At 42.2% G+C, this 23,926-nt stretch overlaps 5 protein-coding genes across 9 annotated transcripts; all 5 read right to left on the bottom strand.

Annotated features, from left to right (window-relative positions):
* Window positions 1-527: 527 nt before the first annotated feature.
* s100t (S100 calcium binding protein T) lies at window positions 528-1,984 on the bottom strand. Its single transcript, XM_028425618.1, has 3 exons — window positions 1,915-1,984; window positions 839-1,001; window positions 528-748 (listed from the first exon to the last, which is right to left on the bottom strand). The coding sequence occupies exons 2-3, from the start codon at window positions 998-1,000 to the stop codon at window positions 584-586; spliced, it is 327 nt and encodes a 108-aa protein (XP_028281419.1). The 5' UTR covers window position 1,001; window positions 1,915-1,984; the 3' UTR covers window positions 528-583.
* Window positions 1,985-3,273: 1,289 nt separating this feature from the next.
* On the bottom strand, window positions 3,274-8,833 carry LOC114449072 (protein S100-A16). Its single transcript, XM_028426423.1, has 3 exons — window positions 8,681-8,833; window positions 4,222-4,345; window positions 3,274-3,717 (listed from the first exon to the last, which is right to left on the bottom strand). The coding sequence occupies exons 2-3, from the start codon at window positions 4,339-4,341 to the stop codon at window positions 3,562-3,564; spliced, it is 276 nt and encodes a 91-aa protein (XP_028282224.1). The 5' UTR covers window positions 4,342-4,345; window positions 8,681-8,833; the 3' UTR covers window positions 3,274-3,561.
* A 393-nt stretch (window positions 8,834-9,226) lies between these two features.
* LOC114448884 (protein S100-A11-like) lies at window positions 9,227-12,448 on the bottom strand. 2 transcript variants are annotated; one of them, XM_028426105.1, is made up of 4 exons: window positions 12,367-12,448; window positions 11,350-11,421; window positions 11,125-11,259; window positions 9,227-9,697 (listed from the first exon to the last, which is right to left on the bottom strand). In XM_028426105.1, exons 3-4 carry the CDS (start codon window positions 11,251-11,253, stop codon window positions 9,563-9,565), a joined length of 264 nt encoding a protein of 87 aa, XP_028281906.1. In that variant the 5' UTR covers window positions 11,254-11,259; window positions 11,350-11,421; window positions 12,367-12,448; the 3' UTR covers window positions 9,227-9,562. The 2 variants fall into 2 exon arrangements, with proteins under 2 accessions (XP_028281906.1, XP_028281905.1); XM_028426104.1 differs by lacking the exon at window positions 12,367-12,448 and having other exon boundaries at window positions 11,350-11,505.
* Window positions 12,449-12,691: 243 nt separating this feature from the next.
* Window positions 12,692-21,807, bottom strand: pbxip1b (pre-B-cell leukemia homeobox interacting protein 1b). Of its 4 annotated transcripts, none has more exons than XM_028425985.1 (12): window positions 21,692-21,807; window positions 19,816-19,890; window positions 19,313-19,367; window positions 18,641-18,711; window positions 17,814-18,219; window positions 17,570-17,644; window positions 16,633-16,875; window positions 16,470-16,493; window positions 16,221-16,273; window positions 15,784-15,894; window positions 15,422-15,656; window positions 12,692-15,257 (listed from the first exon to the last, which is right to left on the bottom strand). In XM_028425985.1, exons 2-12 carry the CDS (start codon window positions 19,861-19,863, stop codon window positions 13,699-13,701), a joined length of 2,880 nt encoding a protein of 959 aa, XP_028281786.1. In that variant the 5' UTR covers window positions 19,864-19,890; window positions 21,692-21,807; the 3' UTR covers window positions 12,692-13,698. The 4 variants fall into 4 exon arrangements, with proteins under 4 accessions (XP_028281786.1, XP_028281789.1, XP_028281787.1 ...); XM_028425988.1 differs by having other exon boundaries at window positions 15,566-15,656; XM_028425986.1 differs by lacking the exon at window positions 16,470-16,493.
* Window positions 21,808-22,607: 800 nt separating this feature from the next.
* lenep (lens epithelial protein) lies at window positions 22,608-22,802 on the bottom strand. The gene has a single exon (XM_028426449.1). The coding sequence runs from the start codon at window positions 22,800-22,802 to the stop codon at window positions 22,608-22,610; it is 195 nt and encodes a 64-aa protein (XP_028282250.1).
* Between the last annotated feature and the right edge of the window lie 1,124 nt (window positions 22,803-23,926).

The following is a 23,926-nucleotide window of genomic DNA, read 5'->3' as shown; positions in this document are numbered from 1 at the left end:
TTTGTCTCCAAACTTAACTACATCTTACGACCAAAGACTGTATATCTTATATACATATATATATATATATATATATATATAGCATCACTTTTCAAGCTATATTCAGTATATATATCCATGACTACAAAATCACTCTACCCTACAGGAATTTGGGGCCTCTTGCTGCCCCCTGGTGTTCATGATTCATTCTTACTTGTTTTACTGTAATAAAACACAGCCAACATTACACTGTTAGAGTAAAGGTCACATTTATTCAGTCCAGGGGGAATTCCTTAGCTTGAATGTGTAACAAAATGAATGAAAAGACAAAAAGAAAGAGAGATATACACATATTCAACAATGACAGGTGTTGAAACTGACTTAAACTCTCCAACATATGCACAATGCACGCAATAACGATACAGTTTGGATTGATTGGACACTGCAAACAAATACACAAACACCCAACATTCAGACAAGTGTGTGTGTATTTTTGCACATTATAGGTTCATGACAGGAAAGTCCAGGATGGGTCTTCTCTCCTGTTGTAACCATTTTCCTCCCTGGAGCATGTGGGTTGGGCGTGTTGGTGCTGGGAACATGTTCACTTCTTCTTCTCTTGCTTTTCATTGTACTCCAGGAAGAAGTCGTTGCAGGCCACAGTAAGAGCTCCAACCAGTATGATGAACTCTGTGAAATCTACCTCCCCGTCATTGTTGGAATCCAGGTCTCCCATGACCTTATCTACTGCCTCCTTGTCCTGAGCATTCTGCATGTGTAAAGGACATAAAAGGCAGATATTAGCTGGATCTGTTTTATATAAATGTGCATATCTTGTATCCTTATTGTGTTTCCTTACCCCAAGGTAGTTGCCAAGCTCTGCGGTAAGCATCTCTTTGAGCTCAGCCCTGCTCAATGTATATTTGTCGCCCTCATTTCCAGAGTACTTGTGGAAGGTCTGGATCATGAGCTGCATGGCATTCTCCAGGGTGGAGGCATTTTCTGAGTTGGGCAAAGACATTCTGGAGAGGAGACAGAAGTAGAGGTGGGTTCAGGATACAGCAACAACAGTCCATGTCAGTACTTTAGTTTGCAGAATGTGCTCTGTCAAGCATGGAGGATAAGTCCAATGCAGAAAAATCAATACTGACTAAAGCCTCTCTCTCTCTCACGCTCTCTGCATGAGCCGACATTGTTTTTTTTCTCTTAAAAAGAAGAGTCTTTCCAGCTGCTAGGTGCACAGACACATAGACACATGCGTTAGAGGCTACAGCATCATCTGAGATAGCTACAAACCTATCTGTCGGAAACTCTGCACAATCCCTGATCATCATCTGGAGTTTTTCCTCTCTGCCAGTGGTCCTGATAAGATTTTGCTACAGATAAACAGATCCCATTTGTTGTCTCAGTGTGTGTGTGTGTGTGTGTGCAGGGGAGTCCCCTGCACACACACACACACACTGAGACAACAAATGGACCTCTGGGAGTCAGGACACAGTCAGCAGCCGGACATGTGAGCAAGCTGATAAGAGTGAAACTCAGCCCAACCAGAGGAGGAGATGTAACCAGGGACACAGAGGGGCAACCTGACCTGCCTTTTACTTCACCTGCACCGGATGGCAGGAAACATCGGAGACATGTGTAAGTTCTTGTCTATATCACCTGAACCTGAACCTATATCACCTGTAAACTGTAAGGACTTTTCCTAGCTGTCAATCACAGGCTGCTTCCTGTTTTTTTTTTCATCACGTACCATTATTCTGCAGTATAAGAAAATAGTTTTGTCCTGCAGCTGTCATTCCGGTTATAAGTAATTATACACAAAACAGGTCCACTCATAGTCAACATCGTGCACAGACTAAAAGAAAGGTGCTTTTTGTTTTCCTTAGTAAAATATAGAATCAAAGAGTTTGGAGTCTGTCCTCTCATTCTTACCTGATAGGAGGATGAGTGGTGGCCTGCTGGTCGGATGCGTAGCGAGAAGGCAGAAGCAACTGATAGGGAGGATGAGGACGACAGCGTCTTAAATACATCCCTTACTCCACCCATCCCTCTTCTCCCATCCTCCTTTGTCCCTCCTTCCACCTGTCGCCCCTCTCCTCCCACCAGTTCCCCCTTCTCTTCTTCTTCCTCTTCCCCTTCTCTGTTTACGCATCAGACACCTGCCATCCAGTAAATGGACATACATGAGATCCACCTGTCCTGTTATATCTACAGTAAGCCATCACTGGTACTGTAAACTCATGCAAGACATTAAGTAAATTGAATTATCCATAATATCACCACAAAGGCCTTTCTATGCACATGTGATGTGGTCTTAGGTGTCAACCTGTGTGGAGGTTAAGTAATTTAAAGAGATACTGGTTGTAGATAGTGAGAGGAGTGTGATTAGTGTGCAGAATTCCCTGAGCAGGACCGAGCTCTGCTCTGCAACACCAGTGACGTATCACTGGCTGTGTTACCACTCACTATTGTGACAGTGGATTATCCTGCTACTCTGTTGTGCAACCGTTTTGTACTCTGTCAAAACAAAGACATGCAGGGAGTGCTAAAATAAATACTCTTCCGAGACAAAGATGAATGTGCCTGCTTTCACACAGCAGAGATGGTGTTGGTGGCTGAGTGTTGGATGTTTGCTACAAGAGAAGGGGGGGTCATGTCTGATACAGTATCCGAAGGATCAGAGTAGCACCGATGAATGAAGCCATCACACCTGGCAACCATGCAGAGAAATCCCCACACAAAAAACACACACAAAGGAGAACATGACAATGCAAAGACACACACACACACTTTCACAAACGTATTCACACCTTAAGGACTAAATCACACGGCTTGTATACGCAAACCACATAAAAAAGCAGCATAAGGATGATGAGAGCATGAAGAGTGTATGAAGAAAAACAATAACATTAATCGCCTTTATTTCAGATGTCATCAAACTATAAGTGCATCTTCATTGTATGTGGGGTAGCACATTGAGTGTGTGCCTGCATGCACCATATGTGTGTCTGTATTGTGTTGCAGAGTAGAGGATGATGGGACAATAGGATGCGTACACTGTATGTGAGGATCCGGTTGCAATAGTTGATGCATCTAAAGGCTGCTGAGTCTGACCAGCCAGGGATGTCATCGCTATATTTAGCAAAGTGTAGCTGGTAGCTATGGAAGGGGCAGGTATCATCATCATCAGGACAATGTCAAACCATGTCTGAGAAACCCCCGTACATATGCAGCGGTTACTGTATGCTGAAGAATTGATATGGATGTTATTCAGAAATTAGGCAAGCAGCATTCATATAAAGCTTTTATTTTGAAAAAACAATAAGTATCTTTGCATCAGTGGTATAAAAAAAGACCAGCTCATAGTCCTTCTATGTGTCATTTGACAGAAGTGGCTGATATGATGTGACTGGAAAATAAAAAAGGCCAATCTGGACATACAATAAGATGTAATTCAAAGCATTGTAGAGCTGAAATGAAATGTATACACAATGGATGGAATTTGTTTAATGAGAAGAGATACTTAAAAAGCTCAAAAGAATTTGTTATTTGCTGTTATTTTACAGCCTCAGTGGTCTTCTATGATGCGTCTCCACTGGAACCACTCTTGCTCTGACTGAGGGAGTTGGCCAAGTAGCCAATCAGAGTGAGGTATTCCTGGAAGCTGACCTTTCCGTCACTGTTCTCATCCAGCCCCCGCTGCATCTCCGTAATGGCAGAGGAGCTGTTTGTGTCCTGGATAAAGGGAACAGATTAGCTGTTATCATCAGCATCATAGGCATGTCCCAAATTTTCAGATAATTAGGCCAGATAGGACAAGAGGTAACAATTAGGAAGGACAGCAGTGTGAGTTTGTTATGAAATCAGTCCAGTTAGCATTAGAAGTAGTGTGATGTGTGCGTGTTTGCCACTGATGTCTAAAGAACACAGACGCCTGAATATGCATTCATACCAAAAACCACTGATGAATCCAACCCAAAACCCCACTCCAGGAATCTAAAAAGTCCCTTTGCCTAAGATGATTATTCTCTCTTTTTGTGCACCTGTTTTCCAAAAAATCTGGATTAAACTTTTTTTTCCACTCTCACTTCTCTGTTTGTCCTCCTAGCTGCCTCACAGGTGTGTGCACATTTTCTCTTCCCCTTCTGCTGCATTGAGACTCTTTTGGTTGTGATATATGTTTATTTTTGTATTGTTAGAATGACAGATAACCACAAAAAGTCATACATGTGTCCTTACCTCCATGATGCTGCCGAGCTGTTTCTGAATCAGCTTCTTGAAGGATTTAGAATCTAGGTTCTCCTTCCCTCTGGAAGAACCAATAAACGTGGTCACCACAGTCTGAATTGCTGACTCCATATCTCTATAAGACAGAGAGGCAAGGACACAAAGCACAAAAGGGGAATTGAGCGGCAAGGAGAGATATGACCATATCTTAGACACTCAGACATTGTGCCGTTAGCCACAGTTCATGTGAAATGTATTAATATGAGACCACATTTGCATTACAGTGAGCTTTGAGTGGATAAAAGGCTTATTTCATATTTAGTGCATCATTTGGTTGGATGGCTGCATAGAGAAACCTTGGCTGCATGTTGGTGGAGAGCTTGTGCTCTGAGCAAACATTCATTTAAAATATCTCACATGGTGAAAAAAATGTGACATCTCACGTTAAAAGACATCATTGTCCAGAAATACCATCTTAAATTTGTGTTTGAAATGGATATGTTTACTCTCATTGACATAAACATGTGAGAAAGGTGAGACACGCAAATGATGTCAGCATTGCAGAGGACGTGGGTGAGAGGAAGGGACCCAGCCTGGAGGCTCTCTGAGGTAAACAGAGCGAGAGAGAGAGAGAGATGGAGTGATGGAAGGCTGAGGAGAAGGGGAGTCTCTAAAGGTAAACACAATGGGAGCTGTGATCTCTGACGGTGGACATCTGATCCCCCAAAGCAAACAGGAGGCTGCGAGTTCAGATTACTGCCTAATGCCCGTCTGCTGCAGTACACTGAAAAACATCATCCAAGCAGCCAACCGAACACCAACAGACAGCCTGAGTGCAGATGCCTAATCTTGAAGGATCAGGCGCAAAATAAAAACATTTAGATTGTCATTAGACAGAAAAGGTCCCACTGTCACACCACGTCTCAGCAGCAACAACAGAGGTGTACAAATGAAGTGAGCACAGATGGAATTCCATTAAGCTGCTTCAGTTTCAGGGTCCCTTACATTGTGCTGCTGTCACGCTGACATGATTTTCTGGGACAGTGCTATAGAACAGAGCCATTATTAGTAACACCTGTGCTTCTGCTGCTGTGACAAATATCTGCTGGGGAAAAAGGGTCAGTCGTTTCATAGTGGGATGCACAAATAAAGCAAGTAAAGAAAACATAATTATACTGCAGCCACAAGCTACTCAGATGGTTTTATTTCAAGGGGTGGGGCAATCCCTTCTTTTTACGACCAGGATGGCTCATTAGGTCCCGTTCACACTGGGGAAATCAATCCTATAGAGCGGGATTCGGGCCACATCTGGTGTGAACGCCGCAAATCCGGCTATATCAGCTTGATTTCAATCCACCTCTCAAAGGTGGATCTAGCCGGATTGGCTCAAATGTGGCTGTGATGTGAACGGGGCCTTAGTGTCCCCCAACCCAAGTCCAAGCTAACCCTGTCCTGGCCCACTAATGCTCAACAGGACAGTATTTCCTAACTCAAGAGTTAAACCTAGACATTACTGAGGACAATGAGAGGCTGACCATCACTATGACACTACAGAGAAGATCTATTGTCAAGTACTAAGCATTTAAAAAGCAATATAACACCTCTATATGCATGATAATTTAACCTTTTAGACATGTGTGTGTGTAATTTGTTAGCATATGGATTCTTCAGTTATGGCCACAGTGACTTTTGACAGCTGAATTGTAATCATTTCCTTATTTAGTACTAGTGATGTGTGATTGTGATTACAACCTTCAAAATAAAAGCCCCTAAACATGATGCCCCTGACCCTGTATGTTGCTAAAGCAACAATCTTCAATATAAAACAACACACAAAGAAAACTAATGTAAAACTTAACACTAATAGATGGCAGGAAAGCTAAAAATTCAGGATGACCTCAGACATATAAGACAATTAAATCCTGCATTTCGATGTCAGCTGAGTGTAGCTGTACTGCTAGTGATTGAGATGCAGTAGGTTTTACATAAATCAGTGCAAATTTTGCATTTTTTTTTATTTCCTGTTATTGAAAACAGACCGTATTTTTACTGTGAAGTGGCATTAAGCATCACAGCAAAGAAAATTATTCCTATTGAGTGTTAAAGCCTGTGCATGTGCAACCTAACACATCCAGACACAGTCGGCCAACAGTGGGGTCTCTCTGGGTTGCTCCCATTTAGTTTTGGTGTTGTCTCACCAATTCCAAGGCAACTGCTCTCAGAAAACAAAAGGCCTGAATAAATGCTGCAGACACTCGAGTAGAGTTGATAAGTATCACAGCAGCGTGGGGTGAGGCCTCGCTGCAGGATTTCCAGTGAGTATTGGAAACTACCACAGAACAGCGCCTGTGGCCACGGGAAGGGTAATGTCGATGGGTGCCTGGGGTCATGTTGTTGAAGTAACTGTAGAAGCTGGTAAATATCCCATCTGACACAGATGTCACACCTCAATGCTCGCACTATGCACCTACGTTGGCCAACAAACAAAGACATACAGATGGAGAGACAGAAAGACACACACACACATCTGAAGAAGGGTAACGCCAATTACGACCTCTGCTGCATTAACCTAATTACTGGATGAGTGAGAGCAGGCACCCAAAACCTGGGTTTTGTTTCATGTCTCCCTGTCATGCCAGCACATACACACACACACACTCTTTCCAACTTACAAGTGAGCATCTGTCATCAGCATGCTGTTCATCATTTTTTAATAGGTTACTATAATTGTCCCGACACCTTCCCAACATCCTCCACAAGCAGCACCCAGAGCAGAGTCTGAGTCTGTGTGTGTGTATGTGTGTGTCTGTACAGGCCCATATATCAATGGGCCTGGCAGGCCACCATCCATTAACGTCTCTTTGAGTGTAATGAGATGAAAATGAAACCAAGAAGAAGGTTTCAGTCAGAACTGGAGACTTTGGGGCCACATAATTACAAATGGGTAGAAAGGAACAGGTAGCAGGGTTCGCCTGATAAGACAGTGAGTGTGTGTGCTGAGGACACATGAAGCTCTGGTCTGTCAACACATGTTCGGTCACATTCAGAGCATGGAGGTTCTGAATGATTGAGTGAAGTGAACGTCTGTATGGGGTCTGTTTAAGGAACTCTTGTCACATTTAAACTGGAAAACTGCACCAAATACAATGAAGCTGAGTGGCTCCTCCTGGTCCATGCTGTACTTTGGCAAACTCAGGTTATGAGCAGTTGTAGTGATCTTCAGTGTTTTTTTTACATGATTAAAGGATAACTGCAAAATCTATCCATCTGGAATATTGGTTTGGAAATGTTGCTGTCTGTTTTTGTTTAGTTTTGTCTTTTGCAGTAAAACAGACAGATGGATTAACTTCTTGTGTAATCCCTACACGTTTTATCCATTTTGATCAAACACACACCACATGTGTCATATTACATTGAGCTGGTACAATCCTTATATATGGCGAAGGGTAGCAAGTATCCTTCACACATGCTGGTGAGTCATATGTGACAGGAGAATCATGCTAAGACTTGACATGTACAAACCGGTTTGCAGGTAGGACGGGTGGGGCCGTTCAGCCCGCCCCTCATCAAACTGTCTGACACACACGATGTGTCTGACACACACACACACACAAACTGTCTGACACACACGATGTGTCTGACACACACACACACACAAACTGTCTGACACACACACACACACACACACGATGTGTGTGTGTGTGTGTGTGTGTGTGTGTCCCTGACTAGACATTCAGAATGTCTGCCCACAGACCATACGGGTCACTTTCCAGGCCTGGTACCCGATAAGATCATGAGCATTGATTAATCCCAGTGTGGCTGATCAGCTCCACCCTGGCAGTGTTGTTTGCACAAGGTGTGACTGACTCACTTCCTCCATGAGCATGTTACCTGTCATCGCCCGGGTCGCTATTTCTCCTCCGCGTCATTAACTACACCAGGTCGAAGCCATTCGAGTCTCACTACCGGAGTCTTATCATAACGTTAATAATTCAGACTGATAAGAGTCAAATCAGACAGGCGTTACATGACGGTATGACTGTTTAACGGGGCGATAACGGCCATGGCACATTATGCCAAAACTAGTCAGCGCCGCGCGTAACGGAGATGTTGGGGGCTTGCCCCGCGTCCCACATTTACATGTAGCTCTAACTAATCCTGACAATTTGTAGGGCGACCAGAGGCAGGACTGACACACTGCAAATAAATAAGTAAACGTGACTGGAGACTCCAGTTTCTCTAGAAGTGTAAAGGGATTGGAGTTGTGTTACCAAAGAGGAGAACCTGATCCCTGTGGCCACCAAGCTGGGTAATGACAATAGAGACGCTCGCAAAGTATCCATAATTGATGACACGGCGCAGAAAATATAAGCTGAACTGCTTATTTTATATGTTGCCTTAAAATGACTTTCAGAAAAAAAACCCCAATAACAGTTAAATAGACAAACATGGATCTGCAGAAAATACTCACCTTCAGGACAGCAAACAAAAGAGTAAACTTTTCCAGCAGCTGCTCTCCTCCTGTCTCAGAGCCTCCTCTCTAGTCGTGCACTAGATTAAGCAGCAACACATATCTTTTCCGTGATTTAACTTCTCTCTCCAGCCAACTTTTTTTTTCATTGTCATAGGGCGTGTGCCTGGGAGAGGAGGAATGTGGAACGAGGCGCAACTTGAGCAACACTACGACGTTTTCAGCTTTGTTCCAAAGTTTCAGTCGAATCAGAAACAAAGTTATTATACTGCGTTCTGATAAACAGCTTTGATGTGTCTTTTATTTAAACCCATGTGTTTTCTCTCCTCCTGATTTCACTCTAAAATTAAAGTGCGTGTGTTCAAAGCTTTCTCAACACACAGATGCGTGAAAGCCACACCCTGAACCTTGTGCATTGAACAGTTTGGAGAAACAGCAAAGTAACAGATCAAGGTGGGAACACAAACGTGTTTCCACATTTTATTCAGCTTTTATTTTCTATCGTTTTAAGCATAAAATCAGCTTGTGCCAACGCCACACCTCTGTTTGTGTAGCCTGCTGCAGGGAGGTGATGATGATTTCCAGGAATTAGAGGAGCTGAAAATGCTTACGCACACATATCTCCAGTTTTCAAACAATGTGCTTCCATTCTGCAGTTTCACTGTGAGCTCTGACCAGGAAAAAAAAACACAGCTAGGACTGTTTCTAATGCTGCTGACACTGCTCTGTGGTGACTGAATAAGTTTGGCAGCTAAGACAGGGGGTGAAAAGAAAAGCATATATTGATGAAACACAAAATCCATTTGGTCCACATCCATTTTCTAAGTGTATGGCACACAGACAACTCACACACAGATAAAAAAATGAGTATATGAGGACACTCTATTGGCTGAACCCCCCATGCTTGCTTGCAAGGTGCCCAATCAGCTGCCAGAACTCCAGGAAGTTGAGCTCCCCATCACTGTCCTTGTCCAGTGAGCTCATAAGTTGGTCAATGGCCACCGGGTCACCAGCGTTCTGCAGAAGAAAACACATGATTTAAATAGTAAAAAAAAACAACCCTGACAGTAAAAGTGATCCAGTTCTTGAATATTGTTGGTTATGTGTGTGGGGAGAGGAAGCAAACTGACACCACTGGCTCTTGAACCAAATCCATGCAACATCAGCAGAGGTGGTTTGGCATAAGAGCCTGTGGGTCTGTCACCATCTAGTGGTCACAGTGGGTATTTCAACTGTTCATGACAAGAAGAAACGCATGGAATTTTCCACAGTGGGGAAAGCCAACCCTGTATCCTGTGTTAGGCCTCAGGAACTGCTACTTTCTGTCACTCTGTTCTCCTCTTTACGACACACTCATTGTTTGTGTGGGACGTTTAACACAGCGTTATTCTAATATAACTGCTCATTCTCATTCAAGGCCACAAAAAGAACATTTTCCAAGTGCTGGTATATGACTCAAAAGGAGGATCAGACCACATCTGTTGAAGAATGCCCACATAAACAAAAGATGACTAACACTTAATTATACGGTCTTAGCAGGAAAATCCAATGTAGCAACCAAATGTTACAAAACACAAATGGCCCTTTGAGAAAGTTACCATGCTGACTAACATCATTTTCCTGATTCCTGAATACTGGAACTGTAGGAGAATTCATGGTGCTGCAGTACCTGATAATATCAATGTGTATTGGTGTTAGCAGGTCTCATGGATCACAGTTTTGGAGCTGTATAGTATAGATGAAACACACACACAAACACACAAAAGAAGCAATGCCCTGAAAAATATGTTTCACACCCAAAAAGGCTTTCTACTCAAAAGGCTTGAATATAATCAAGCACTGAAGCAAAAACCTCAATTTTATGACTCAACAGCTATACACCAATCAACAATACGACAACAACTAAAAGCTGCTGGAACAGAAACACCTCAGAAAAACTGTTGTTAGATGTGGTTTCCTTCATCTAAACTAAACCAGCATCAGAACTAATAAGATACTAAGAAGCTGCTATAGCATCTAGACAATCGAAGATTGAAGTCAGTGGCCTAAAGCAGGAGCCAGGTGATTGCTCTTGTTACATGCAAATGCTCTTGAACTTCTTTACAGATAATTTGAAGTCAACTTTACATGTGAGTACATCAAGGGCCTGAATATTGTCAATGCTGAGTTCAGCAGCCCACTTCTTCTTGCTGTAAGCAGGAGCACCCTCCCCTTCTACTGCCACAGTGTCTTTGTGGACCTCCTCTAAGAAACATTGTAGGCTGATCATTTTTTCCCAACAGTGCTGACTCACACCATCAAACAACCAAAAACAGATATACCACAAAGGCTAAAGGACTTTAAAGTCCTGCATCACTCAAAGAGAATTACAGAATTTAGACAAATGCAACCATAATAGGTTGCGACAGAGCAGCATTCCTGATAGTTAAACATATCACTCTTACCTTGACAAAGTTTGGGAGCTCTAATGTGACAAGTTTAAAAAACTCATCTCTGCTCAGTGTGTCAGAGGAACCATCAGTGCCAGCATACGCCTTAAACTGGGACACCAGCACACCAATTGCAGACTCCATCACAGGCTGAGAGTCAGGGAGAACAATAATAATGCATCAAAAAATGAGTTTAAAGTTAAAAATCAGATCTTTAACTAACCAAACAAAGAGATTCACCAGCTCAGGTATGTGTGTGTGGGGATGTTGTGAGGATGCCTGTCTCCCTTGGATTTTCCTAGTCCACCTCTCCTGGTAAAGAAGATAAATCATTACAACCAGTAAAAATGTAAATCACGTCTCCCATAAACCACCGTCCTTTTTCCGTGACGTAAATGCTTTTTTTTAGATGCAAATTCAGCTTGTAACCAATCACCGATTACTGGATGCATCACCTCATTCAGGGAAATCCCAAACAGATGTAAAAGTGGAGTTAGGATTGGTTAAACATATTATAAAGTGTATGTGTGAATAGTCAATAGTATATGTAATGTTTTGATCATACCAATGCATTGAACGCAGCCTCAGTTTTCTCCTTCCCTCTGAATGAGTATGAAACTAAGGTGAGTGTTGTAGAGAGCAAAAAGAAAGCAGTAAATCAAGTATAATTATACACTGTGTGGTGCAAAAACTTTGAATGAGGCACTTGGGTTTCACCTCTGAGAAGTCATTATTAGTTAAGGCAAAGCCCTGACAGGATGTGCACAATTGGCATTTTAGGAAGGCAGACTTTATCACCCAAATACATACCCCCCCCCCCCCCCCCCCCACACACACACACACACACAGACACCTATCCATTTACACCTGAAACAGCTCTTTTCATTCCCTGGACCACCATTGAGGAAGGTGAGTGCAGCAACTATCACAAAATGGACAGTTTAGGGAAAAATAGTTCAGCTCTATGCAGTGGCTTTTATACCACTGCATAGAGCTGAACTATTTCACAGCTCTATGCAGTGGTATAAAAGCAGCAACGCTCTCCATAAGATAATGCTGTTAGTTGCCTTTTATCTTGTGGTTGGCTATTGGTGTAATAGAATCTAAGGACTATTTTGTGATACATCTTGAATGTCTTGACCCTTCTGGACGTAAGGGTATGGTAGTAAAAAAAACACTTTTAGCTTTGTGTAGAAGCTAAATATTTAACCAGGTCAGCATTCAACGTTCTAACCTTCAACACACTCAATGACTCACTTATGTAACAGACCGTGTGACTAGCAGAAGCAACTGTAGATGGGCTCATCCTCCGCTGTGCTGTTCTCCTTCACTGCCATCAGCTGGTGTCGGTCCACACATGAAGCTAGTAAAGAAAGGTAGGAGAAACAGAAAAAAAAATCATCTAAGGACAGACAGCAAATCTCTGATTAAAGACTCCACATAAACTGAAAACAGAACAGTTCTCACCTTATGAAACCTGCAGTGACCAGTAGTTAATTCCTATACATGAAACCTGTTATAAGGTCCACAGGTTGCAGGCAATATTCTTTAAAAAATTACAAATGACAAAATCAACATCACAGAGAGAAATTCAATTTATTATCATGCTCTGATGACAAAACAGCGGCAAACATAAACATCCCAATGTACACCTCTGGTGTTAAAACTGCAACACTTTCATTTAAGAAACCATGTTTTTGACCATAACAAGGTACCATATTGAAGCTTAACAGATGCTATATTCATACTAATAAAACAATTCTTTTAGTGCAAAACAAAGTTCTGTACCTGTAAGAAATATACATGCTCAATAAATCAATACTTTATGTGCCCACAAATTCTTTTTTCTATGCTAAAGCAACCTCTGTGAAATAAGTTAATCTTATGTTTCTGACACGTTAAGATAATATGTACAAAACACCAAAATAAAATCAATGCAGATTTAAGTATTCAGCAGTCCATGCCGAGGCCTTCTTCTATGTAACCATATCAACCAATGTGACATTTAGCATCAGACTTTAATTAATACACAAAGATAGCATACAGTAGGCACAAACCTGCCAGTGAATAGGTAGACTTCAACAGTGCATAGTGCTGTTTGCACAGAAACAGGCGTGGTGTTTAAATAAGACTCTACAGTATTTATTCTAGAAATGATAATATGATAATAATAAAACATCAACCTCAGCCCAACAGGCTTCAGCTCCTATTACGCAAAAAGAGAACTCAGCATTGTGTGAAGAATGACTTTCAGCAGCAACAGATGAGCGTTAGCTGCTCAGCCACTAAAAAGCTAGATGTGGAGTTTCAGAAAGTCTTTTCTGGTCTGCAAGATGAAAGCCCTTCCTGTATGAATGTGAACTAAATTTTGAACAAGTGTGCAGGTAAAAAAAGCGAAACTTCCCAAAACAGTCAAACAAATATAAGTGGAATTCCTTGCACAGGTGGAAGGAGTAAAACCAGATGAATGAAAGGACAACCGGCTGATAGGTTTGTACTTTTGAGCATTTGTGGTCCAAAAACAGCTGTTCCCTTTGAAAAAGCCCACATCTGTTTCGACTTCTTTTCCAGATCTATTCTATCACTTCATCAGCCACGTCCTTGTCTGCTCTCCTTCCTCCATTCCCCTTTGATTCTCTCCTGTTTCTCTTCAGCTCCTGGAATTAAGAACTTTTTCAAGACATCTATTTCAAAGCCTTCCATTTCTTCCTCTATAGCACTATCTTCCTCTTCTCCACCCTCATCTCCTTCCACCATGTCTTCCAAAATATCTCCCAAGTCTTCAACAAAATCTTGAAAGCTAATCTGGTCATGAACAAACAGGCCGTCCTTGAAGAACTCAGAGGCTAACTTTTTTAGCTCTTCTATTTTTGAATCATCCACTCCTACCTCCTTTGCCTTGGTGAGATACGTTTGGAGGATGGCCTGAAACTCTTGTAAGGGGACAGGAAGGAGATGCTCAGCCTGAGCGCAGCTTTCCAATGAGTTACACTGCTGTGGTGGTTTATGATTGTGCTGGAGGCGATGCCTCTGCTGGACCCAGTACTCGGGCTGTTCCAGGGAGGGCTTGTAGTGAGTGTGAGGGGGCTTTCGGTCTCCATACAGATGCTCTTCCTTATGGGCATGATCACCTGCAAATTTGTGCCCATCTTTGTTTCTGTGGGAGTTTGATCTGTCCTTTTTAGCCTCTCCATTGTGCTTTCTCTCTTTCTGTTCTCTCTTCCAATCCTCCTCTTTATTTTTCCACTGGTTCTCCTTCTCATACTTCCTCTTCTGCTCCTTATCATGTTTTCCATTTTTACTCTTCCACTCGTGCTCATTCCACTGTTTCCTCTCTTCCTTCCCCATCTTATCTTTACCATGATTTTTTGTGTCTTCCCATTGTTTCCTTTCACCTCTTGCTTTCCCTTCTTTACCGTGCTCTTTGCCATTTTTATCCCTCCATTCAGTTTCTTTTTTCCACTCCTTCTCTCCTTTCTCCTTCAAATCTTTCTTCTCCCATTTCTCCTTGCCACTTTCCTTGAAGCCATCTTTCACTTTCTTCCATTCTTTCTCTCCCTTCCATTCTTCCTTTCCCCTGTGTCTCTCTCCATGGTCCTTTCCTTCCTTCCACTCATGGTTCTCTTCCTTCTCCCTCCACTGTTTACCTTCTTTTATTTTCTCATGCTTCACCTTCTTCCAGTCTTTTTCTTTCTTCCATTCTTTTTTCTCACTCTTTTCAGTCCACTCTTTCTTCCCCTCCCTGTCCTTCCAAGGTTTTCCTTCATCGCCTCGGCTCAACTTTTCTTTCTTCCACTCCTTCTCTTTCCATTGTTTGGTCTCATCACTATGCCTCTTTTGCTTATCTTCCTTCTCTTTCTCCTTATCAAACATTCTTTGCTCAGGTTTTTCACTCTTTGCTTCTTTTTTACCTCCATCTTTACGCTCCTTTTTCTCCCCCTCCTTCCACACTGGTTTGTCTCTCTCTTTCCACTCTTTCTTCTCACCCCTGTCATATTTATCCTTCTTCAGGTCTTTCTTCTTCTGGTCATCCCAAGCCTTCCTATCCTGTCTGTCAGCAGCTGCAGCTGTTCCCTGCCTGCTGTACTCTGAAGAGCCAGTAGGGGGTGATGCAGTTGACTTTACAGGCACTTCAGCTGTTTGACTAACTGTCGGGGGGAAACAAACGAGTCATTACAACCACAGAGAGAAGTATGCATTTAGATTACAGTAACAGAAAAGAAGAAAAAATGACTACACATTCTACACTTTCCCTGGCTTTCTAATAATTCTATACCCTTTACCCCCACCTCCTCCCTCTGTCCCTTTGTACCTGAGGATAGTTTTAATTCAGTCACAGTGGATCTCAGTTTTTCTAGTTCTTTCTGTAGGGCCGGGACAGACTGCAGCTCTTTCTTCATCCTCTCATTTTCTTTCTGAAGAACAGGGAGAGATGCCATCTGTGTCTTCAACCTACTGTTTTCCTTCTCCACCTCCTCCCACTGCAGCCGCTCCTTTACTCCCTCTGCTGCCTGTCCCCTGGCTACTTTTAGCTCTTCTTTCTGTTCCTGTTTGAGGAAAAAAAAAGAACACGAAAAGAGGGTCCTGTGAGAATATTACACCGACACATTTGTGAATATGTGCATTACACACACCCAGATGAGAGATGAGGTGAGAGACAGAATGGAGTCACACCTGAAGCTGGGCTTGTAGCTCAGAAATCTGCTGGTTTCCTTCGGCAAGCTTATTTAGAATATGTGAACTGTCAACGTCTGCAGGGGGAGAGACCTCTGGATTAAGCCACTCCTGTCAACAAATTGCACACACAGCACAACACAGTGGCAGGATTTCAGAGGAAGGCTCACACTTGCCAGGCTGAGTAGATGAGAAGGAAAAGAACTGTATGTGTTGAGGAGAGAACAGAAGTACAGAGCAGCACAGTTGGTAGACAATAGCAGAAATTCTGCCAATGTTGTGGGTGGGCTCCTACTAAGCATATCACACTAAAAATTCACATGGTGGTACTTGTTGTTCTGTGCAGTGAAATGGGTACACAAAATGAAATGTATAATGGAAATCTGTAAGACTGAAAAGAACACAGAGAAACTGGAGGGAACAGACATCAGACTGACCTGCTTTCCTGGTACATCGGTATCTCTTAGCTCCCTTGTGCCATAGTCACTCTCTGCAAATCATTATGCAAAGCTTAATGTCCATAATACACAATCAGCAAAAACACAGATGTCGAGCTTTTAAAATAGCTCTTTAAAAAGTACAAGGTTTTTTTTCTTCAGCATGCACAATCACACATACAAGCACATGCTGTGGCCATGAGGGAATTGTTATATTAACTGACACACGTGCACACAGAAACAACCTACCCTCATCCAGGTCCATGAAGACACCTGCAGGTATAATACACCTCAGTCTCAGAGCACCCTTGATCGAGACCACTCTGAGCTAACCTCAGTTTACACATATATAAAATCCACCTAAAGTTACATAAAAAAGCAACAGCCATAAATACTGTATGTTGATGCCTACCTGAGAAAAATATGGTGCCAAGGCCTAACAGAATGAGAGCACCCAGGATGCACTTGTTCAGAGAGAACCCGCTGTCCGCCTCTCGCTGTGGCAGCTGAAATTCTTCTTCTTCTTCCTCTTCCTCCTCTCTCCTCCCAATCTGCTCCAGAGCTGCTAAGAGAGACCTTCTCCTCACCTCTGACTCTGCCACCTCCTCTGTTTTCTCAGTTCCCTCTTCAACAACCTCCGACTCCAAAGGAGAATCTGGAATAGTAAAAGAAAACATAACACATAGTTGTTTTTTACTATTATTACATTTTCAAGTTTCATATAGTTCATGGGTACCCCAAAGACATTATCTGCAAAAACAGTTAATCATTTACAGTGCTGTAGGCATCCATTGAACACTTTATAATTTTGAAGCAAAAGTGTTTACTCTTTATTGGGCACATCATTGTTCTTGCACGTACACAGCAGACCATAACACTGCAACTATGGGACAGTAGCTGGTCTGAAAACCCTTTTCATGGGGGGCAAGACTTGCTTCTCTGTTGGCTCTGCTGCACATGGTACGCTGGTAAATTTGCTCCATTTGCATTCTTTATTATCTTTTCAACTGTATGAATAAAATTCAAATGATCTAGAGAGTGGTTCAAATTTGTCAGTTTGGAACTTCTGGTATCTTGAAAGAACAATTTCCAAACAATCTTTGTCTAATTTTACTGCCAAAGAGCAATGGTAATGTAAATGAGAATTCTAGAGTCTAATCTCTATGAAAGGAATGCTAACAGAGCAAAACTCGTTTTTTTGATGCTCCAGCGTTTCAGAGAGCTGCAGACCAAAACCACCACAGTACAAAAAAACTTTAGAGGTCCCAGTCCCTCTGAAGCCAATTTACTTCTGCACAGCGTCATGCAACTAAAAATTTCTCTATCACATCATGCTCCCCTTCTCATACCAACCACAGCCTCTCCAGACAACTTCCTGGCCCAGATTCTGAACAAGTCCATAACCAGCTGGTCCACCAAGTGCACTTCAAACACAAACGGTACACGTGGCTTAGACAGAACAGATCGAAGGGATACAAGCAAGCTATGTGATGATTTTACCAGCTATATAATGACATCTACAATGCCATAAGAATGCCCAAGTTATTATTGTAATTACATAACATAACCAAATTCAGCAGTTGTTGTTCATACCTGCCTGCTTCCCTAAGTCTGTTTTCCTTGAATACTGGTCTGATTCGTCCCCTTCATGACATGGCTCCTCCCCATTCAGTGGATGCAATGTTTCTTCTTGTGTTTCTTTTTCCTGTGCAAACTCTGCACCTCCAAGAGTCTCTGTGCTCAGCGGTGAGAGTGCCGGCTCATCAGGGGAGGGCGTCATGTGGCTGTAGGAGTCAGAGGATGAATCAGGGTCAGGGCTGAACTGTGCCGGGCCCTCAGGTGGGCCCTCTGTCTGGCTGACTTCACCACTGCCATGGATCAAGCTGCCAGAGACTTCTGGGGAAGAAGGAATGGGGGTATCGGAGACAGCTGTGGGCACAGAGGTGTGCTGATCTGTGCTTGAGGCTCTACTTAGCTCTGCAGCTTTTTCTTCTGGTATCTGTATATAAGAATAAGGTCATTAAAAGAGGGTATTACACTGTCAGCCAGAGGTTTTATATGAGACATTGTTATTTAAAGTCAAGCAATGTTCTCACTGTAAATATTCATGGCATAAAATATAACAAAGGTTGAATATTTATTAATCAAAGTATATTCTGTGACTTTCTTCACTGTGCAAGTTTTCTCATTTTGGAGCTCTAAATAGAAACGGTGGCATTCAGTCCAATCAGAATCAAATGTTCCCTGCAGCTGTGGTATAAATACTTTTAATACACCTCCTCAGGCAATTGAAAAAACGAGTAATCCCTCAAAGCATGGTAAAATTACAGAATAACTGCAGAATGTTTTGATTGGCCAATCAAAGCTACATCCTCTGTTGCACATTTCATAAAAGACCATGATATGTATAACTGCCTTACTGGGGAGTCCGCAGCAAGGAGCCCTGCTGCAGAATCCGCCTCATGTTCAGGCTGCTTCTTCTCCCCTGGACCTGGCTCATCAAACACAGACACAGGAGGGGAGCCATTTAGAGAGGCAGTTCAACATTTTTCAATGGTGACTACCAGAAATGGAGCAATTTTGCATTGTGGCATCAACACCTGCTACCAGTGTTCAGAATGAATGAGCATCGATGATGTTGCATTTTTAACAGGTTGTTTCAAATGATATATCAGGAAAATGGGCAAAAAGTTGATTTAATTCAACCAATATAATAAACTCAATAACAGCAAGCAGCAACTTTAACAGAGAACACAGATGAAATATCACCAATTTTAACTGTTTATTTAAAACAGGTCTGTAAGGTCTTATATAGACAGGTGTGTGGCTTTCCTAATCAGCTGGACTCAAATGAAGGTGTAGATCCATCTCCAGATGGACAGCACCTGAGTTCATTATATAGGTCACAGCAAAGGCTCTGAATACTTAGGACCATGTCATATTTCACCTTTTCCTTTTATAAATAAATCTGCAAACATGTAAACAATTCTGTGTTTTTCTGTCAATATGAGGTGCTGTGTGTACATTCCTGAGGAAAGTTTAAGGGGGTCTTAATACTTCACCAGCTGCAGAATAAGCCATATAAGCCATACCTGCATGGTGCTCTGCGGCCCCTGCCAAAGGCCTCAGGGTATCAGCAACACTTTCCTAAGACAAACAAACAAGATATTATCATCCATCCATCCATCATCCAAACCCGCTTTGTCCTGCAGTGCAGGGTCATGGGGGACTGCTGGAGCCTATCCCAGCTATCTATGGGTGAGAGGCAGGCTACACCCTGGACAGGTCAACAGTAGACATTATCATTTTGAAGTTATTTCTAGAACAGTCTGATCTGGACATACAGACAAGCTTCTGATTGTATCCATGCCTTAGTAATGACTGAGTATGCCCCTTTTAAGACACCCTGCCCTCCCGAATACCAGTTAAATAAGAAGAACAAAGACAGACTTATTACAGAAACCTACTTCATATTCAGGTGACCCAAAAGAAAATCAATTGGGACAAAGAGTTTTCTTCTTTTACAAAAATAATGCTTTTTCATCGAGGTCATGCACATAGATTCAATATATTCCTCTTTACAGAGTGAGGATACCTCAGGAGTGAGGATGGTCCAGCTGTTGTTAGCACTGCTGCCAGACATGGCCCCCCTGGAGGCTTTGCCTGTCTCCTGCAATACAAGCGGTACAATTACTTGATTAGCAATAGTTAATTGACAGAAAGCACATGCCTTTATTTCTTTTAACATTGCATCAAATCATCTATCATTTTCTAGAAGATCTTTCTCAGTTGCCAATTTTGATTTGCTCCTTTGTTCCTTTACTGAATAGACAGCTAACAATGTGCGACTAGTTCACATTTATTGTAACAGTGTGAGTACTGCAGCTTTAAGACATTTACATCCTCTGTTTACACATGCAGAGGATTTGAATACATGCCTCTGCTATTCAGCCTCACCCATTCTGACAATAAAAGACCTACTGTAACGTGTTATCCACATCTTGTTTGTGTGTGCGTGTGCATGTGTAAGTGGACAGGAAGTCTAATTCCCAAGGGGGCATTCAGTTCTTCATTAGTAGTTTGTGTGTGTTGTGGGCCTTTTGGTCACCCTGCCTTTTGACTAGCTGGGAAATGTTTTGGCAGAGACATGGGTAACTAAGGCCGGCACTATTCTGGAGACACAGACACTTAAAAGGGCCGTCTATTTCAAAGTTCCCGGCCTGTTATATATTGTGTGTGTGTGTACAAACGACAACATTTAAAAGGTACGGTAGATCAGCCACTGTAGTCGATCCAATTCTGTAGGCATGCATCTCACCAACAGATGTTTCAGACTAAAGTACATTTCCATTTTATCCTCATCTAGTCAGATAAAAGTGTCAGGTGTTATATTTATTATATGGCTTTTCCTTTCAAACTGCAGAGGATAACATCACAGGGACCTGTATTTATCATGTGCAGTCTGATTTTGATCTATGAATGCAGAAAGAAGTCTGCACTTAAGCTAATACCACATTGCCTCGGTAATGACACACTTCACTCCCCAAATTCAATTCTCTCCCAGCTCTGCAATTTAGGTCTCCTAATCGAGTGCCTCCCAAGAGAAGTCTACTGAATCTAGCCTAGGGCCCAAGGAGCATTGTGGAGCATATAGTGGAATGGTTTAAATAGATGCCAGCTAAATATAGCTACCATGAGATTGAGTAGAGACAGAAAGAGGGAGCATGCAAGAGTTGGCCACAGGGAACACACAACAGAGGCAGCAAGGAAGGCAGCAAGTTTTACAAGGATTAGTCTAAATGTAACACAAAGCCAGCTTCTTTTAATAGAGAGGAACAACATGTCTGGTCTTATTCTTCCATCTGCCGTATCAGTACTTGGGAGTAAGCACTGTGTTATCTTTCACATTTACAGACACACAGTCTCATCTCAGTTTACCTGTTAAAACAAACAATCTGCCTTGAGCACAGTTTGGAATATGTCCCATCTTAAGATGCATTAGTCTAACACGTGTTGTGGGGCTAATCTTAAAACTGCGACTTGGTCTCTGCAGGGAAAAGTTACCAAAAAAGGTCAAGAACATAAAGTACAGGGCATTCCAATAACAAGGCCATTTTCTACTCTAAGCAAACACTTCATACAATTATATTGTTCAGCCTGTGACAGGAAATGTCATATGGCGATGGATTCAAAGTAAAAAAAAGACTAACAAACAGTTAAATTCATAAATATCACTTATTAAGGTCAGGGTGACGAAGGTACACCACTACATGGTTTAAATAATAAGACATTTGCTAACTTTAGCGGTTTACATACACATCTTCCACCTGAAACTGACAACCGAGCAAACAGGAAACCGTTAAATGACGTTATTCGCGATGCAGAGAAAAACAAACAGTAACGGAACAGACGTCGTTACGTTGCAATAACAAAACACTTGAGCTTCACGTTTATATTCAGGTCATTCTTACCGTGCGGGGTCACTTTTCTTCCTCACGCTTCAGAAGTTTGTCACGGATACAGCTTAGCACTTCTGAGACTTCCCATCCAACAACTTGGGGACATAGACCGTGCCTCCTGAACTTCATGACGGACACGCCTCTCATCCAATCACATGAGGAGATCAAACTGATCCCGCCCGCTTCATCCAGGTTGACCAATAGCAGTACGGTGTCACTTTTACATCAGGGAAAACGTCAATGTTGATTGACACACGCAGGTGAGGATGGAGAGGCGCAATGTGAGCGACTTAAATTCGATATTTCGCTTTTTGTGTAAGTAGTGCGCAGGCGTCAGCAGATTTCAGATTGACCTTATCTTGTCATATAATTGACCTCCTTCAGAAAAACTTATTTTTCACGCTTTTGCAATTTAAAGAAAGCACAAAGTCCCATTAAACACTACCACCACAGCACTATACCTGAATAACTGGATGTACAACTATCAAATTAATACAAAATAAAAACAGACATAAAGGAAATATATGTTATTCTAAGCATTACTTTATTTATGGCCACACCAGTTTGTGATGTACAGTCAGTATCAGGGTGCTATATTCCTGGAAATCTCAGATCAAACCAGTCCTGCATTGAACATTAGTAGCATCCTGAAACAGGCAGGTGGTCTTTCAGGAATCCCAAATGGGCACCCTATAGACACAGAAAACAGAAATAAATATTTTAGACATGTTAGATAAACCTATTTCATACTCAAAATGGTCATTTTCCTGTTTTAAAACATAGCATTGACCAGTAAAAATATTAATAGAGATCATATAAAATACTTGCCAATGCCTTGCCATCCACGCCTATCAAACACTCCATTTTTGGCCAACAGCGCAACAGTAAAATCAACGTTGTACCACTTGATATACTCTCTCCCAGCTTGTCAGTCCAGGATCTCTTTGATGCACCAGCAGCAGAGGAGGAAATACAGGCACTCCTTAACCGACTGGATGAAGCTGTAGGCGAAGTTTCCTCCCATGAAGTTCTTGCCTCGCCCCAGACCCATAGCCATGTCCCGCAGGTGTTGGCCAAGAGAAGAGGAGGGCATGGCCTGGGGAAGAGGACGCTGGGGGTGCATGGTTCCACAGAGGAAAGTGGGTGACCACACAAAGGCAACAAGATGGACAGGGTCGAGGAAGAAGGTGAGGTGTGGACAAATAGGATCAGACGGGGCCCTGTGCAACAGCTGAGGTCTGCTGGCGTGTTCCTGGCACAGTTATCTCCTCTACTTATAACCTCCTATGCAAAAAGCAAGCTGCCTCCATTCATTTCCAGCATTTTCTCGCCTCTTCCCTGGTTTCACACATCTGCTGATTGATTCTAGAGCTTGCTCCCGAGTGTTGTACAGTCCCCCCCACCCGCACACACAGTCTCTGCCTGGGTTCTAATAATCCCTGAATAAGCCCCCCTGCTGTCACAGCCTCATCTATTCACAAACAGGAGAGTTCCAGCAGCTCCGCACTACATCCCACTCTTTGTTCAGGACAGTATGTGACATGCAATCATACCTTCTAGCAGTGAGGGCTTTGTTGTTACATTTTCTATTTGCATTTTTTGGATGTACTGGTGTACAAGATGATAAATACTCAATCACAATATGTCACAAAGAGAGATGAATGATATATGTATTTATATAATGCAATCTATTTTTCCAGATACAGGTGTAAACAGACATGTTTCCCTAAAAACAAAAACAAAACATATTAAAACAGAAACAAAGTAAAAATCAATATCTGTGCACGCGATTTCAAAGTAACCTTTGGCTTTTAAAAACACAAATCAAAAGTACAACAGCATCAATCACTATCACCATCACCAACAACAAACACTTTGTTTTAAAAGGATTTTCATGCAAAAAAAGGCAACTGTGATGAACAGTAACACAGGACCAGTTCCCTAATGATACGGAGGATCAGCACACACACATACAACAGGCTCCTACAGTCATAGAATAACCTCTCTATAGTAATCCTATTCTGAACCTACAAAAATCTGAACAGGCAGAATGTTCCAGCTGTCACTCTGGTATGAGTGTGTGTGTGCATGTTCAATTACATGTGAGTGCACTTCAGTGTCTGAAGACTAGCTGACAGTGAAGCTTTAAGTTGAAAGATCCCTTCTCATATTTTGAGATTTTGGCCTCAGTTTCTTTTACATGTTCAACCAACTTTAGAATGAGCTACCTCAGTGCTGTGGTGTCTG

Source organism: Parambassis ranga, chromosome 16 (assembly GCF_900634625.1).
Source record: "Parambassis ranga chromosome 16, fParRan2.1, whole genome shotgun sequence".
NCBI lineage: Eukaryota > Metazoa > Chordata > Actinopteri > Ambassidae > Parambassis > Parambassis ranga.
Note: the sequence above shows the minus strand (reverse complement) of the source record. Positions and strands in the feature narration are given on the sequence as shown.